The sequence below is a fragment of the Periophthalmus magnuspinnatus genome, chromosome 22 (genome assembly GCF_009829125.3).
Source record: "Periophthalmus magnuspinnatus isolate fPerMag1 chromosome 22, fPerMag1.2.pri, whole genome shotgun sequence".
In the NCBI taxonomy this organism is placed as follows: Eukaryota; Metazoa; Chordata; class Actinopteri; order Gobiiformes; family Gobiidae; genus Periophthalmus; species Periophthalmus magnuspinnatus.
The window spans coordinates 2,059,377-2,077,460 of NC_047147.1; the positions used below are offsets into that span (position 1 = coordinate 2,059,377).

Consider the following 18,084-nt stretch of genomic DNA (forward strand, 5'->3'; position numbering starts at 1 on the left):
CCCCAGAGTCTGATCAGAGTCAGTCTGGTTTAGACCTGCTTTTGTCCTGGTTTAGTCCTATTTTAGTCCTGTTTTAGTCCAGGTTTAGTCGTGGTTTAGTCCTGTTTTAGTCCTGGTTTAGTCCTATTTTAGTTGTGTTTTAGTCCCGATTTAGTCCTGGTGTAGTCTTGGTTTAGTTCTGTTTTAGTCCTGTTTTAGTCCTGTTTTAAACCTGTTTTAGTCCCTTTTATAACTGGTGTAGTCCTGGTTTAGTCCTATTTTAGTCCTGGTGTAGTTCTGTTTTAGTCCTGGATTAGTCCTGGATTAGTCCTGGATTAGTCCTGGTGTAGTCCTGTTTTAGTCCTGTTTTAGACCTGTTTTAGTTCTGCTTTAGTCATGTTTTTTTGGGCCCACATTTAAAATGGCTGCCGGCTCTGTACAAAAGCTGCTGTGTTCGGTCTGCAGTGAAACATTTGCATTTCTCTTCACATCACACTGGCTGTTCACTGAGTGTCTGTTGGTCTGGTGTTTACGTCTGTCGTCATGGTAACCACCAGCTGCAGCTAATGAGGCAAGACCAGGGGCTGTGGGCGACCGGATCAAAAAATGCCATTCACTGACAACAGCACATCTTAAACCAGATGATTTGTTAAACTGTTTGAGGTTTCAAAGGAGGGAAATGTCAAAATACCCAAATAATCCTGTTCAGTTTCCTGTTTACAGGCGACATTTTGAGGACTTTGGACTATTGGTTAGACAGTGATTTTGTTTTGAATTGTTTATTGCAATGGCAACAGTGTTCAGTGTTCAAAATATTTGAAACCCATAGATAATCTGGCTAGGACTAAACCAGGTCTCAATCAGAACTAAGTTGGTTAGTGAACTAGGGCTGAACCAGGACTAAATGAGGACTGAACTAGGTCTAAACCAGGAGTAAACGAGGACTGAACTAGGTCTAAACCAGGAGTAAATGAGGACTGAACTAGGCCTCAACCAGGACTAAACGAGAACTGAACTAGGTCTAAACCAGGACTAAACAAGAACTGAACTAGGTCTAAACCAGGACTAAACCAGGACTGAACTAGGTCTAAACCAGGAGTAAATGAGGACTGAACTAGGTCTCAACCAGGACTAAATGAGAACTGAACTAGGTCTCAACCAGGACTAAATGAGAACTGAACTAGGTCTAAACCAGAGGTAAACCAGGACTAAACCAGGACTACAAGAATACAAAAGACTGGAAAGGACTTAGTCTAAACTAAGTCAGAATCAAGGTTAAACTAGCGCTAAACCAGGACTAAATCAGGTTTCAGTTTGGACTAAAATGGTCTAAGCAAGACTAAACCAGGTCCGAATTAGGTCCCAAACTGAACTGTTCCAGTGTATTCACACATTAAACATAAAAATTGGACCAAACCCAGAACTAAACCTGGACTAAACCAAGTCAAAACAAGGACTAGAACAGGACAATTCAAGTCTACGTTAGGTCTAAATTGGATCAGGACTACACCAGAACTAAACAAGTTTTAATCAGAGCCAGTATGTTCGAAACAACTAGGTTCCAGTCTGGATCGAATTTGGTAGGACTAAAATAGGACTAAACCAGAACTAAACTGGGGCTAAACCAGGACTAAACCAGGCCTCAGTCCGGACTAAACTTGGTATAGCTAAACCAGGACTACAAGGACTACACTAGTACTAAACCTAACCTAAATCCTGATGAACTAGCCAACTATAGACCTATCTCTAATCTTCCCTTCCTCTCAAAAATTCTAGAACGAGTGGTGGTGAAACAGCTCTGCCGCCACCTGCAGGACAATAATATATTTGAAAAATTTCAATCTGGATTCAGAGCTCACCACAGCACAGAGACTGCACTGCTTAAAGTAACAAATGACTTACTACTAGCTCCTGATAATGGGCTGGCTTCATTCCTGGTCCTACTGGACCTCAGTGCAGCGTTTGACACCATTGATCACAACATTTTACTGCAGAGGTTAGAATGTGACATTGGAATCAGAGGGACCGCCCTCAAATGGTTTAAATCCTATCTATCAGATAGGTACCAGTTTGTTAGTATAAACCAGAGCACCTCTCCCTGTTCTAAAGTAGCCTGTGGTGTTCCACAAGGATCTGTGCTTGGTCCAATCCTATTTACTCTGTATATGTTGCCATTGGGTAACATTATCAGAAAACATGGCATTAATTTTCACTGCTATGCTGATGACACTCAGCTGTACTTATCAATGAAACCAAATCAGACTGATCAAATAGATAAACTCAGTGCCTGTGTGAAGGACATCAAAACCTGCATGACCTTGAATTACCTGCTCTTAAATCCTGAAAAAACAGAGGTCATTGTCGTTGGTCCCAAAGGTCAAAGAGATTCTCTGTCGGACCAGATAATCTCACTCGACAATGTGAGTATAGCTTCTAGCCCTACTGTAAAAAATCTTGGAGTCCTATTTGATCAAAATCTCTCATTCACAGCCCATATAAACATAGCTTGTAAAACCGCATACTTTCACCTGTGAAATATAACTAAAATTAGAAATATTTTACCTAAAAACAATGCTGAAAAACTCATCCATGCATTTGTTACTTCCAGACTTGATTACTGTAATTCTCTGCTCGCTGCCTGCCCCAAAAGTACTATGAGGAGCCTCCAGTTGGTCCAAAATGCAGCGGCCAGAGTCCTAACAGGAACTAAAAGAAGAGACCACATCAGTCCTGTACTAAAATATCTGCACTGGCTTCCTGTTGAGCTTAGAATCAAATTCAAAGTCCTCCTCCTGACATACAAAGCCCTAAACGGTATGGCCCCATCCTATCTGCAAGATGCTATTGTCCCGTACCAGCCAAACAGAGCACTCCGCTCTCAGAATTCAGGACTATTAGTGGTTCCTAGAGTGTCCAAAAGTACAGTGGGAGGGAGAGCATTCAGTTACCAAGCTCCTGTGCTATGGAATCAACTCCCTGCTGATGTTAAACAGGCCCCCACAGTCTCTGTATTTAAGACCAGGCTTAAAACCTTCCTCTTCGGTATAGCGTATGACCAGGTTACATAGTGAGGGAGTTAGGGACATTAAAACCCGGGATAAGATAGGCGGCAGTAGGAGATAACTAGCTGGGGGAAGTATGGCAACCTGAGCACTATCCTCTGCTTTGTCCTATTCTCTCATCAGCAATGCCATTCACATGTTGTCCCCTGTCCTACTCCCCCTGTGGAGTGTAACTCTTTCAGATGCCCCGATGACAGCTGGACCCTCTCCTCCTCCCCGCCTGGCCCTCCACCTCACCTGGCTCTCATCCTCCTCGCCCGGCTCTCCTCCTCCTCGTCTGGTCTTCCTCCAGTGGCATCACTCATGCCTCACAGCAAGAAGGTTTGGTTCGATCCCCTGGTCGCCCAGGCCTTTCTGTGTGGAGTTTTTCATGTTTCTCCCCGTGTCTGGATGGGTTTCCTCCGGGTACTCCGGTTTCCCCCATCAACCAAAACATGAACGCCCTTCCAGACAACTGTTGTTGTGATTTTGGGCGTTACAAAAATAAATGAATTGAATTGAATAGGGCTAAACCAGAACTCAGCCAGGTTTCAATCAGGACTAAACTTGGTATAGCTAAACCAAGACTACAAGTACTATGCTAGGACTTAACTAGGACTAAACCAGAACTAAACCAGGTCTCAAGCTGGACTAAACCAGGAATACGCTAGGACTAAACCAGAACTCAACCAGGTTTTAATCAAAGCCAGTATGGTCTAAACAATTCTCAGTCTAAATAACTAATTGATCCACTAAAATCAATTTAAGATTTTTAAAAAGAACACATTCAAATGAGAATTAAAGAACCAGCATCATCATTACAAAAGTGTTTATTGATACAGTCCATGTCAAAATAAGGCATTAAAAATTAAACTGGTGACGTTACGACCACTTCCATTGACTTTGGTGCAGTTTTTGACACGAGTTCAGCCTGAAATGTTCAAAAGAGATAAACAAACTGATTTGGTTACAACGTCATCATGTGCCTGTAAATATAAAGCCATGCAAATACATAGGGAAATTTGAACATTTTAGCATGAGACGATACCTGGGTTTATTTATAAGTGTGGCTCTCAGTTCCACCGCGACCAAATCCTAAAAAAACAAACAAAACAAAGACACATGAATTAATACAAGTTATAAATCACACAGTAGCATAAAGTGTCTTGCCCAAAGACACAGTTAAAGTATAAACTGGAACGGGCAGGATTTAAACAACCAATCTACCTTAAAATGCGACCTTCTAAGTTGGAACTACTGTTTCCTTTTACTGAAAAAGAACCAAAGCCACAAGTCTTAATTAGTCTTAAACTAGGTCTATGTGGACTACACAAGGACTGAACTGGATCTAATTCAGTCTAAATCCTAAATAAAACACATTTTAAAATATAAATTAGTACAACCTATATAATCGCATGGTGATGTAAAGTGTCCTGCCCAAGGACACAACTATAGTATATACTGGGAAGAGCTGGATTCAAACTACCAATCTTTATCTTAAAATGTGACCTTCTAAGTTTGATTGGTTGCAATTAGCCAAAAAATGAAAAATCCTGTTACCTTACACTGTACAAGAGTCAAAAAAGCCAAAGTCCAGTGTTTGAATTGAGACTAAGCCAGGACTTAACGGGACTAAACTAGGTCTAAAGCAGGACTTTTACTATAGAACTGAACATGATCACTTCCCATTTGGAGACCGATGGCTAGCAGGTTAGCTGTGTCCATTTATATAAACAGTGGTCCATGGTCTCTCAAACGTTAAAGCTTTTAGGGCATTGTTTAGAACATGATCATGGCCTTGAGTCCTGTAGATTACCCTGATAGGTGTGGTTTAGTCCTAGTTTAGTCCTGATTTAGTCTTGGTTTAGACCTGATTTAGTCCTAGTTTAGTCCTGGTTTAGTCTTAGTTTAGTCCTGGTATAGTCTTGGTTTAGACCTGATTTAGCCCTGGTTTAATAATAATAATAATACATTTTATTTATATAGCGCTTTTCAGGACACTGAATAAATAAAATATCACAAAAATTTACAACATAAAATCAAGCATTAAAAGCGATTTTGAACAGGTGAGTTTTGAGTTCTTTCTTGAAGGTGGGGAGGTCAGAGCAGTCATGGAGGGGTTTAGGTAGTGAGTTCCAGAGGGTGGGGGCAGCGATGGAGAAGGCTCTGTCCCCCCAGGTTCGGAGCTTGGTCCTACAGGGCAGGGACAGGAGGTTGGAGCTGGAGGAGCGGAGGGAGCGAGATGGAGTGTGGTGGTGGAGCAGGTCTGTGAGGTAAGGAGGGGCCAAGTTGTGGAGAGCTTTGAATGTGATAAGAAGGATTTTGAAGTGGATGCGCTGAGGGACGGGGAGCCAGTGGAGCTTGTGGAGGATAGGAGTGATGTGTTCATGTGAGCGGGTGTGGGTGAGGAGGCGGGCAGCGGAGTTCTGAATGTACTATAGTCTGTTGAGGGTTTTGGATGGTGTACCATAGAAGATGCTATTGCAGTAGTCGATTCTGGATGTAATGAATGCGTGGATGAGAGTTTCAGCGGCAGAGAAGGTGAGTGATGGGCGGAGACGGGTTATGTTTTTGAGGTGAAAGAATGCAGTCCGGGTTAGGTGCTTGACATGGGGTTCAAATGAAAGAGTGGGGTCGAGGAGCACACCGAGGTTACGGATGAGTGAGGATGGAGAGAGTGTGGTGTTGTCAAAGTGGAGGGTGAAGTGTTGTGAGGATTTGGCGATGTTGTGTGGGCCGATGATGATGAAGTCTGTTTTGTCGTTGTTAAGTTTGAGGAAGTTGTGATTCATCCAGTTTTTGATGTCTGTTAGGCAGTGGGTGAGAGTGGAGTGGATTGTGGGGTTGATGGATGTTGTGGAGATGTAAAGTTGGATGTCGTCAGCGTAGCAGTGAAAACAGAGACCGTGACGACGAATGATGTTGCCGAGGGGGAGGATGTAGAGAATGAAGAGGAGAGGACCAAGCACCGAACCTTGGGGGACTCCCTGCTGCAGGGGGGCTATAGAAGAGGAGCAATGGTTGAAGTGGATGAACTGTTGCCGGTTTGTGAGGTAGGACTGGAGCCAGAGGAGAGCAGAGCCGGTGATGCTGAGTGAGTGGGTTTAGTCCTGGTTTATTCCTGGTTTAGTCCTGGTTTAGTTCTGGTTTAGGTCTGGTTTAGTCCTGGTTTAGTCCTGGTTTAGCCCTGGTTAAGTCCTGGGGTAGACCTGGTTTAGCCGTGGTTTAGTCCTGGTTTACTTCTTATTTAATCCTGGTTTACTTTTGGTTTAGCCCTGGTTTAGTCCTGGTTTAGTCCTGGTTTAGTCCTGGTTTAGCCCTGGTTTAGTCCTGGTTTAGACCTGGTTTAGTCCTGGTTTAGTCCTGGTTTAGCACTGGTTTATTCCTGGTTTATTCCTGGTTTAATCCTGGTTTAATCCTGGTTTAGTCCTGGTTTACTCTGGTTTAGTCTGGTTGTGTAGACAGCTGTGGTGATACGGCCTCATGTGTTTGTGATCTGTAGGAGTGTTTTACAGCTTCATAAACTAAAAGATGTATCTGTTTTTTTAAATAAAAGTCACATGTGCTAATAGATTGAAATGCACAGATGAAGATAGTTAAAGTAACAATACCTTTTGGTCCAAACATGGCGGCGTAGCAGGGTTTATGACAGTACGGTTTGCCCTCGTGCTGAAACACATAAAAAAGTCATGTTAATAATAACATCTACATTTATTTCATCAAACTGCTGAAAGAAAATCTCTTCCTGCTCCAAAATTCAAACATGTCACCTTCTTGTTAAGAGGTACCATAGACGATATATATATATATATATATAAATGGATATTGAAAGAAAGTGATCATGGTTGCACTTCCAGCTCCATCGACTCCTGGCTCCAGTTCACTTTCTATGTAAAAACTGTGTCCCCTCTCTCTGTAACTGCTGCTGTCAGACTCGTCGCTTGGTCTTAAATGTTTGTAATAACCTGCTTTACATGATCCTGGGGTTTTTATTTCACTATTGTGTCTGTAAATCAAGATATGAACATAAATAACAGATAAATCAGATGCCTTCTTTTCCTGAGGTCACTTTCTTTAAGCCATGTTATAATGCTGTTTTATATTTTTATCTTTACGTTTGACCTTTTGCACAGCTGTGGTTTTCTACTAATACCTGCTGGTGCACTGAGTGAAGCAATTTAAATGAGGCTAAAACAATAGCTGTAACTTCAAAGTCTGGCAAATCCAAGGGCAAAATTTTCCCAAATGATTGTAGTGATGGTGTAATGGAGTTTAAAACACAGTGGAGCGATTCCTGTATTGTCACTTAATGACATCACAAGGTGGAACAGAGTGTTTTCTGTTTCAGAGAAGAACTCAGTCTAAATGTGCAGGGCTTGTGTTTGGACATCATTATAACCACAGAACATGTATGTATGTACAAAGAAGTGGACTACAGCCATGTGACGTCACCCAAAGCGTTTGGCTACAGGCATGCCCATGTCACTTCCTGTTTGTTTAGTTTTTGGTTTATTTTAACAGGGACCTGTTAATCTCATAAAAGAAGAGATGTATCACACCAGATTTAGCTAAAGCTTGTTTCCATCTGCAGGTTAGCAAACAATTAAAATACATTCAAGTATCCATCCATTTACAATCAAACCATGCATTCTCCCATTCTTTCATTTAAAAACATCACACTCCACTTTTCCACATTTAAAATTACTCAAATATTATGTAAAAAATGATGATATAATCTCCCCCAGGCAAATTTGTATTGAGCTCCCCAAAAGGACTTTTGTAACATTGTAAGAGAAATCCTTTGGAAAGCAGCGGCTAACAGGTTAGCCATGTCCATTTATATACAGTCTGTGAGTATAACCTAATTTATTTTTTTTTTATGTGTGTGTCTGACCTCTGCATGTGACCCTGAGGACAGGGTCTTTCCACACTTCTCACACTTCAGACAGGGTCGATGCCAGTCCTTCCCAAGAGATGTCACCTTCTCGGCTGAAACACACAAAATGACTTTTAGCAACAACATAACTCGGCCAAACCATCAATTTAAATAGTCGCATTTTTATAAAACTAAAAGCCAAGGTTAAATCTGTCAACTGGACAAAAAGTTGTAGATGTGAAGACGTTTGCCTGTGGTCAGATTACTGCTGGACACTGCCTAATATCTGCCTGAAGGGAGGAGCTAACTACACTGAAACTGTAAACATCTATTGTTTACAGTTTCTGTTTGTAGATTAGGTCTATTGAGCTATAATAAGTGCATTGTGCATGAGTCATATTTAATATAATCATACGACTCTTAATGGGTGCTTACCCACCTAATGGCATCTGGACACACACACACATATATACACACACACGTACACATGTACACACACATACACAGACACAAGCACACATACACACTTACAGATGGAACCATCATTTCTGGGGTATTTCTGGAGTATTTATTGTGATGATTTTCCTTGTACTAACTGGACACTTTTACTTAATTTTCTGGATCATAAACCACTGCTAAACCAGCGGTGCAGGCAGGAAGGGGCGTTGCCTTCAACAGCCTCACTCTGGAGTGACTCTTTGGTTTCTATGATACTCGCAATTGGAATTCCAAATATGGAACTCAGTCCACTTCTTTACACCGTCCATCCATCCATTTTCTTCCGCTTATCCGGAGCCGGGTCACGGGGGCATCAGTCTAAGCAGGGACTCCCAAACTTCCCTCACCCCAGACACGTCCTCCAGCTCCTCCGGTGGGATCCCAAGGCGTTCCCAGGCCAGCCGAGAGACATAGTCCTTCCAGCGTGTCCTGGGTCTTCCCCGGGGCCTCCTCCCTAGGGAGGCGTCCAGGAGGCATCCTGAGCAGATGCCCGAGCCACCTCAACTGGCTCCTCTCAACGTGTAGGAGCAGCGGCTCTACTCCAAGCTCCTCCTGTGTGACTGAGCTCCTCACCATATCCCTAAGGGGGATATCCCCAGCCACTCTGTGGAGGAAACCCATTTCGGCCGCTTGTATCCGCGATCTTGTCCTTTCGGTCATTACCCAGAGCTCATGACCATAGGTGAGGATAGGAACATAGATTGACCGGCAATTCTTCACCACAACGGACCGATACAGCGACCACATCACTGCAGACGCTGCACCGATCTGCCTGTCAATCTCACGCTCCATCCTTCCCTCACTCGTGAACAAGACCCCGAGATACTTGAACTCCTCCACTTGGGGCAGAGACTCACCACCCACCCAGAGAGGGCAAACCACCTTTTTCCGGTCGAGAACCATGGCCTCGGATTTGGAGGAGCCGATTCTCATCCCAGCCACTTCACACTCAGCTGCAAACCGCCCTTTACACCGACTTTACTCAAATCAGATTTAAATCAACAGTTTACATGACCTTTCATAATCTGAAAACTCCAGAATTCCAATCATGATGAGATTTCTGGTGTGCATGTAAACACAGACACTGACTGGCTATGGAGGACTGTGGAATAAATATTATAAAAGGTGTCTTCTAGCAGTTTTAGTTATATCGTCACATTATTGTCATAAAAGAGAAAATATCCTTGTAAACTTTTCCCCCATTTCCCTTCATTTCTCATGAGTTCACACTGTTCCATGTGCCGACTCAGAGGACTGTGGGTGTGGACACGTCCCAGAGGATTCAGTGCTGGAGATAAAAATCTGTTTATCTGTGGAATTGCCCAGAAACACCCCTCGTAAATATATAACAACATGAGAACAGTACCATAAAAGTGTATACTACTACTGCTGCTACTACTACATGATCCTGAGGTTTGTATTTCACCATTATGTCTGTAAATCAGCATATGAACATTAATAACAGACAAATCAGGCAGATTCTTTTCCCGAGGTGGCGTGTTAGCCACAGGTTTGATTGACAGCGTTGCTAAGCGCTCGCTCCCTGCTAAACTGGCCGTTATAACTGCAGGCTTTAACGAGCTTCATTTGACTGGAGCAGGAAACAGTGGGTGACGTGCACTTCTTTATACAGGCTATGAGCAGACCCAGGAAAAGTTGCATGATGGTCCTTTAAAATATATGCCCACCACAGAAGGTGATGAGTCATGAGTTCTATGTAAATGTGAACGCTCCAGTAGAAACAGAAGCGAGCAGTCCATTTGCATTAGTCGTTAAAACTCAGAGAAACACACAGCTCTTTATGACTTGGGCCACTCTTTCTACAGCAGGAGCTGTGTTACATAATGTGTTTGAATAACACTGCTCATATCTGAGACTGGACTTTGTGCCTATAATGCAAAATGGAAAATGGATTTTACTCTGTTCTGTTAATGTTATGAAAGTCTGAGCCAGTATCTTTGTTCTGAGTCAGTGTCTATTTTCTGATAGTTATGTTTCCACGTCACAAACAGACCTGGAGTTGTGTTTTGTTTCATTCACACACACAAACCCTGCAGATTTAGGAATTGAGTTCTTCTCTCAAACTGAAAACACTGTGTTCCACTTTGTGATGTCATCATGTGGTAATACAGAAAGTGCTCCACTGTGTTTTTAAACTCCACACACCTTCACTAGAATCATTTGGATCATTTCAGTCCTGAAATTGCCAATCTCTACTGACCTAAAAGTAAAAGGAGCTGATAACTTGAAAACTACCACTTCATGACATCACAAGGTGGAACAGAGCGTTTTGAGCATTGGAGATGTAGAGAGACTAATAATTGTTTCATTCACATGTGTGAATGAAACAAAACACAACTCCAGGTCTGTTTTTGAGGAGGGAACAGCATTAGAACTAATTAGAATTAAAGCGACAAGAGTCAAGTTTGTGTAAGCCATGTTAGAATGATGTTACCTCCTCAAAAACATATCTGGAGTTGTGTTTTGATTTGCTCAAAATGAGTGTTTTCAGTTTTTATAGAAGAATTCAGCCTAAATCTGCAGAGTTTGTGTGTTAAACCTGTGTGAATGAAACAAAACACAACTCCAGGTCTGTTTAGAGGAGGTAATGATGTTCTAACATGGGAGTCAGTTTTGTGTAAAATAGGAGCTTTAAGCTGGAGAAAACTATATTCTTCTCAGCTTTTTCATAATGGATGGGGAGACTTGGCTTTGTCTCTTTCTCTCTTCTGTGTTTTTAAGCCAAATGGAAAAGCTCCAATATTTACACTCCTCAGACCGGTCTAACACACACACACACGCAGCCGCACACACAGAGCTAACGACTTTACTAAAAACATCCATCTAATGCCTAGATACACATCCATTTCCTCGACTAATCATGAGCTGAGCTGTGGGAAAACACCAGGACTAGAGGCACAAGACGTTTTTCTGCATAAATAGTACTTTTTGCATGAGCTCCCCCTGCAGGTGTAGTTTTGTGAGTGCAGTTTGGGTCAGATACACCCAACTAATCGATCAGCAGGACATGTCTTTAGTCCAACAAGAGTTAACGTAGTCGACGACAGCCGTAGAAAAGCACTTATAAAGTCATCATGGTGAATACTTGATGTTCTGATGCATAAGAACAGTGAGGAGTCACTTTGGACCAAACTGTTTAACATGAACTAGGTCTGTTTTTCACGTTTGTTTTTTTTTTTTTTTGTTTTTTTTTTTTTTGTTTTTTTTTGGAAACACACTTTATGCCCAAAAATATTGTTCCAACTGTAACTTATTGAATGTTAAAGGTACACTGTGCAACTTTTCTGGTGGAGGACCCACCCCCTACTTGTCTCCATGGAGATGCTATTACTTTGCCTGGAATGTTCCTTGGTATGGACTTCAGCTCAGCTTTCAGTTCCATCCAGAGGCACCTGATGATCCAAAAACTGCAACAACTCAACATTTCCACCAGACTCATTCATCTCATCTACAACTTCCTGAGCAACAGACAGCAGGTAGTACGGCTAGGCCTGACCACATCCTCTGCCCTCATCATAAACACCGGTGCACGACAGGGATGTGTGCTTAGCCCTTTTCTCTACACACTATACACAAATGACAATACAAGCTCACAAAGACTATCAGTAATAATAAAACTCAAAGGACTCTATGTTTCTCCACATCTGTTATTACTGTTGTATAAATCTATCATTCAGCCCATCCTACTGTACTGTTCCACCTGCTTCTATAACATGCTTACTGTTAAAAACCGGACCAAACTCATAAAAGTAACACACATACCTGCTAAAATCATAGGACTCCCCACACCCAATCTCACAGATCTAAATAATCGGGCTATTGGACGCTTTGCACTCGCCACAGGACTCCACTCACCCCCTCCAGGACCATCTAATCCCTCTGCCCTCATGACGGAGATACAGGGCGATCAGGTGCAGGAGGGCACGGTTCGGCAGAAGCCTGATCCCAGCAGTCATTGCCTTTTTAAACAACAGGCCCGCTGATGCATAATGTCTGTTTTTGTAATGTGTTTATGCAACTGTGATGTTTGGTGTTTATCTGTGTGTATGTCAGACATGCTCTGTGTATGTGGAAAGGAATCTCCCCTTGGGAACAATAAAGTAAAAATCTAAAAAAAAATCTAAATGACACAACATATCTATGTAGCATGTATTCATTATGGGTGTTTGTATTGCTCAAAAATAGAATAATTCCACACTCCACAGATCTGAACTGTAATGAGGCTGTGACCTGCTGTTTCCTCTGGGATAGATAGGTTTCTACACTGTGGAACATTCTAGACAAAGCTATGACAATGACAAAGCAATCATGGAGACAAACAGGTGGCGGACACTCCATTAGAAATGTTACACAGTGCAGCTTTACCATTACATTTTGACAATGTGAAAACCATGAAAAACAGAACTAGTCCATTTGAATCAGTATGGTCCAAACTTATTCCTCACTTACCGTATACATTCAGAACATCCTAATTACTCTCCATGATGAGTTTTTAAGTTTATAAGGTGTGGACCCTCTACTGGAAATGTTACGCAATGCAGTTTTAAGTTGATGTAGTAATGATTGTGACTTGCGGATTTACTCTGAACCAAAACTCTCACCAAACTCCATCTGGAGCTGCTGAGTGGCTCTGGAGCAGACGTGGTGAAGTCTGGTTCATCTTGCTGTGGCTCACTCCTGCAGATGTACTGCAGCATGTGCACGACCCTCTGGCTCTGCTCCTTCTTATGTGGCTTTTCTTTGGACTCGGACCAAACGGCAGATTGTTCTAATTTAAATAGACCATGAAAGTGATAGACTGCGAAACTAATGCTGGAAGTGCAAAGAGCAATGTTTTATTTCACATTTCTATAAGAGTTCATGTCTAAGAGTAAGTAATAAACAAGTTATAGGTGAAAACGGACAGTCCCACCTATACCACAGATTGTGTGAAGAAGTGACTTGGTGAGTATGACGTCACCCTCAGCATTCAGCTCCAAATGAAACTCATTGAGACTAGCAGTTACAGCGGACGATTTAGAGCAGAGTTACATATATGGAATTCCGACCATGATTATCATAGCAACCAAAGAGCCAATCCAGAGTGAGGCTGTTGAAGGTAATGCCCCTTTAGACTGTTATGCTTGCTAACCACCAGCAGAGGGAGACAAACTCAACAGAATTACTAAAAAAATGCCAAAGAAACAATTCCTCCATTGACGCCTAACAATCCTTTTTTTAATTTTTGAACATCACTGACCCTTTGTGGCCAGAGGTAGTAGTTGTCCAAATACTAATTAAAGAGCATATACCAATGTAGCTAAATGTGTCCTGGCCCAGTACAGATATCATACAAGCAGGTCAAATTTTTTCAGCATCAAATTATACAGTGTTTTATTGTTTTTACTGATAATCAGGAATTGTGCTGCTAGGAAGCTACTGTTGCTAACTTTATTGTCACAGCAAAACTCTGCGCCTGTCTCAAAAAGTTGTGAAAAGTGCTTAGAAAGTCATCATGGTGGATAATCAGTATCCTCAGAATACAGAAAAGTCCGAATTTTGGACTTTTAAGACAGACAAACAGTGTGATTCCATCAGTGTCCACTAGAAGGCGCACATCTGTACTTTCCAGTCGTTTGTTCTGTACTTCTAAAAGTCTATGGCCTCGTTTCATGTGGCTGATAAATGGCTTTTCTTTATTTTGAAGATTTTTTTTTTTTTCCATATTTTTAACAGAGGGGGCTGAAGTTGGACAAGTTTGAGTTTTTTGATTTATTAACCTCTTCAGAATCAAATGGAACTATCTGGAAACCACACTGGCCTACGCTATAAACTCTCAACGGAGACACTAACTGCAGTTGCATCCTCCACACTGCAAGGCTTATTCAAACTTAACTGGATTCAGAAAATACCAGGATCACAAGATGTTTTCCATTTATCCACCATTTTGTTGAAAACCTTTACAACTGTCAAACTTATGTGGTATAACCAGAGATCGTCTTCTTCATCATCATCATAATTGGATTGTATTATTTTTCATCACTGCAGCCATGGAAGACGTATTTTCAAGTACAACACACACACACACACACATATATATGGGGCAAAAAAGTATTTAGGCAGCCACCAATTGTGCAAGTTCTCCCAGTTACAAAGATGAGCGAGGCCTGTAATTTTCATCATTGCAACACTTCAACTATGAGAGACAGAATGAGGCGAAAGAATCCAGGAAATCACATGTCTGATTTTCAATGATTTAACTGGTTAATTCCTCGGTAAAATAAGTATTTGGTCACCTACAAACAAGCAAGATTTCTGGCTCTCACAGACCTGTAACTTTTTTAAGAGGCTCCTCTGTCCTCCACTTGTTACCTGTATTAATGGCACCTGTTTGAACTCATTATCAGTATAAACGACACCTGTCCACAACCTCAAACAGTCAGACTCCAAACTTCACTATGGCCAAGACCAAAGAGCTGTCAAAGGACACCAGAAGCAAAATTGTAGACCTGCAACAGGCTGGAAAGACTGAATCTGCAATAGGTAAGCAGCTTGGTGTGAACAAATCAACTGTGGGAGCAATTATTAGAAAATGGAAGAAATACAAGACCACTGATAATCTCCCTCGATCTGGAGCTCCACACAAGATCTCACCCCATGGGGTCAAAATGATCACAAGAATGGTGAACAAAATCCCAGAACCACACGGGGGCATCAAGTGAATTATCTGCAGCGAGCTGGGACCAAAGTAACAAAGGTTACCATCAGTAACACACTATGCTACCAGGGACTCAAATCCTGCAGTGCTAGACGTGTCCCTCTGCTTAAGCCAGGACATGTCCAGGCCCGTCTGAAGTTTGCTAGAGAGTATTTGGATGATCTAGAAGAGGACTGGGAGAATGTCATATGGTCAGATGAAACAAAAATAGACCTTTTTGGTAAAAACAGAACTTGTCGTGTTTGGTGGAGAAAGAATGGTGAGTTGCATCCAAAGAACACCATACCTACTGTGAAGCATGGGGGTTGAAACATCATGCTTTGGGGCAGTTTTTCTGCAAATGCACTAGGAGGATTGAGCAGTGGAAAGGAAAGAATGAATGGGGTGATGTATTGTGAGATTTTAAGTGAAAACCTCCTTATATCAGCAAGGGCATTGACGATGAAACATGGCTGGGTGTTTCAGCATGACAATGATCCCAAACACACCTCCCGGGCAATGAAGGACTGGCTTTGTAAGAAGCATTTCAAGGTCCTGGAGTGGCCTAGCCAGTCTCCAGATTTCAACCCCATAGAAAATTTTTGGAGTGATGGATGAAAGTCCGTGTTCCCCAGTGACAACCCCAAAACATCATTGCTCTAAAGGAGATCTGCATGGAGGAATGGGCCAAACTACCAGCAACAGTATGTGAAAACCTTGTGGAGACTTACAGAAAATGTTTGACCTCTGACATTCCAACAAAGGGTATATAACAAAGTATTGAGATGTACTTTTGTTATTGACCAAATCCTTATTTTTCACCATAATTTGCAAATAAATTCTTAAAAAATCAGACAATGTGATTTTCTGGATATTTTTTGTCATTCTGTCTCTCATAGTTGAAGTCAACCTATGATGAAAATTACAGGCCTCTCTCATCTTTTTAAGTGGGAGAACTTGCACATTTGGGGGCCCACTGTGTGTGTGTATAAATATATATATATATATATATATATATATATATATATATATATATATATATATACACACAGTGGAATACGACTTGTGATATAAGCAAATTGAGTATACAGACTATGGGCTGTAAATTAGCTAAAAATCAAGATAACTGCAGCCATAGCCACTACTACTACTGATATAAAACAGAGTATTTTAACCTGTTTGTAAACATAAATACATCGCTTCAGCCAACTCACACATAAAAACAGACCCATGTTTAAAGCTGCACTATGTCACTTTTATGGTGGAGTCCCTGCGAACTGCTTGGTTCCATGGAGATTTTAACCCTTACCAATAATGTTCCACAGTATGGTATTATTAAACCCATCTATCTCCATGAAGACAAGCCTTCAGGTCACACCGCTCTAAGTTACATGTCAGATCTGTGCAGAGATGACCCCATTCACGGTTAGAATGCAGGTATTTCTGAGCAGTAACAACAACCTATGAATAAGTTTAACACTGTGGAAATTTCCAAGCAAAATAAATACGAAGAAATTTGGGAGGGACCCTACACCAGAAAAATTACAGAATGCAGCTTTAAGAACCACAAATTACATGTTTAGTCCTGGTTTGGTTCTGGTTTAGTCCTTTTTTAGTCCTGATTTTCAAATTTAAGGCCTGTGGCTTTGCAAACACAAAAATGAGTAAAAACATACATATAGAAATACTCAGCTACTATAAAATCTCCAACTGGTTTAACAACTTGGCCCAAAGCAAAATTCCAGTTTAATAGTAGATGAATGTAGCACTGACGCCTGTCCATTCCTCTATTCTCTCTCACTCTCTCTCTACATGCACTGTCTTCAGTTCTTTCTCTCTTTATTATCTCTCTTTCTCTACATGTGCTATCTTGAGTTCTTTCCATCTCTCTATTATTTCCCTCTCTCTACATGCACTGTCTTCACTTCTTTCTATCTATTACTTCTCTCTCTCTCTACATGCACTGTCTTCAGTTCTTTCTATTACTTCTCTCTCTACATGCATTGTCTTCAGTTCTTTCTATCTATTATTTCTCTCTCTCTTCATGCACTGTCTCCAGTTCTTTCTATCTTTCTGTTATTTCTTTATCTCTTCATGCACTGTCTCCAGTTCTTTCTATCTTTCTGTTATTTCTCTCTCTCTCTCTCTCTCTCTCTACATGCACTGTCTCCAGTTCTTTCTGTCTCTATTATTTCTCTCTCTCGTTCTCTCTACACGCGCTGTCTGCAGTTTCCTCTTTGCGTAATTCAGGAAGTGAAATACGCAGTAAAACTCTGCACATAGTTGTAAAAAGTGGCGCACGTACCGAAGTAGACCTCCTTGCCGCATTTCGGGCACTTGGGCATTTTGGCGCAAAATGAGAAGAGCTGATGTCCGCAAAAGCACAAAAAGCCACCTGCGCTAAAAACCACGCCTGTGTGCAGACGAGGAGCGCGCGAGGGAGGTTTTATACCAGAGAGAGAGGGAGGGGAGAAAGGGAGAGGAGGGGCGAGGGAGGGAGGGGTAGAGAAGGAAGGAGAGAAAGGGAGGGGAGAGGGAGGGGAGAGGGGTAGAGAAGGAAGGAGAGAAAGAGAGAGGAGAGGGAGGGGTAGAGAAGGAAGGAGAGAAAGAGAGAGAAGAGGGAGGGGTAGAGAAGGAAGGGGAGAAAGAGAGAGGAGAGAGAGGGGTAGAGAAGGAATGGGAGAAAGAGAGAGGAGAGGGAGGGGTAGAGAAGGAAGGGGAGAAAGAGAGAGGAGAGGGAGGGGTAGATAAGGAATGGGAGAGAGGAGAGGGAGGGGTAGAGAAGGAAGGTAAGAAAGAGAGAGGAGAGGGAGGGGAGAGGGAGGGGTAGAGAAGGAAGGAGAGAAAAAAAAGGAGAGGGAGGGGTAGAGAAGGAAGGGGAGAAAGAGAGAGGAGGGGAGAGGGAGGGGTAGAGAAGGACAGAGAGGGGGAGGGAGGGAGGGAGGGAGGGAGGGGAGAAAGAGAGGAGAGAAGGGGGAGGAAGGGAGGAGAGA

The 18,084-nt window shown here is 42.1% G+C and overlaps 1 protein-coding gene across 1 annotated transcript; it reads right to left on the bottom strand.

Annotated features, from left to right (window-relative positions):
• Window positions 1-3,844: 3,844 nt before the first annotated feature.
• crip1 (cysteine-rich protein 1) lies at window positions 3,845-17,520 on the bottom strand. The gene is made up of 5 exons (XM_033988090.2): window positions 17,397-17,520; window positions 7,915-8,009; window positions 6,632-6,689; window positions 4,069-4,115; window positions 3,845-3,951 (listed from the first exon to the last, which is right to left on the bottom strand). The coding sequence occupies exons 1-4, from the start codon at window positions 17,434-17,436 to the stop codon at window positions 4,075-4,077; spliced, it is 234 nt and encodes a 77-aa protein (XP_033843981.1). The 5' UTR covers window positions 17,437-17,520; the 3' UTR covers window positions 3,845-3,951; window positions 4,069-4,074.
• Window positions 17,521-18,084: the final 564 nt, after the last annotated feature.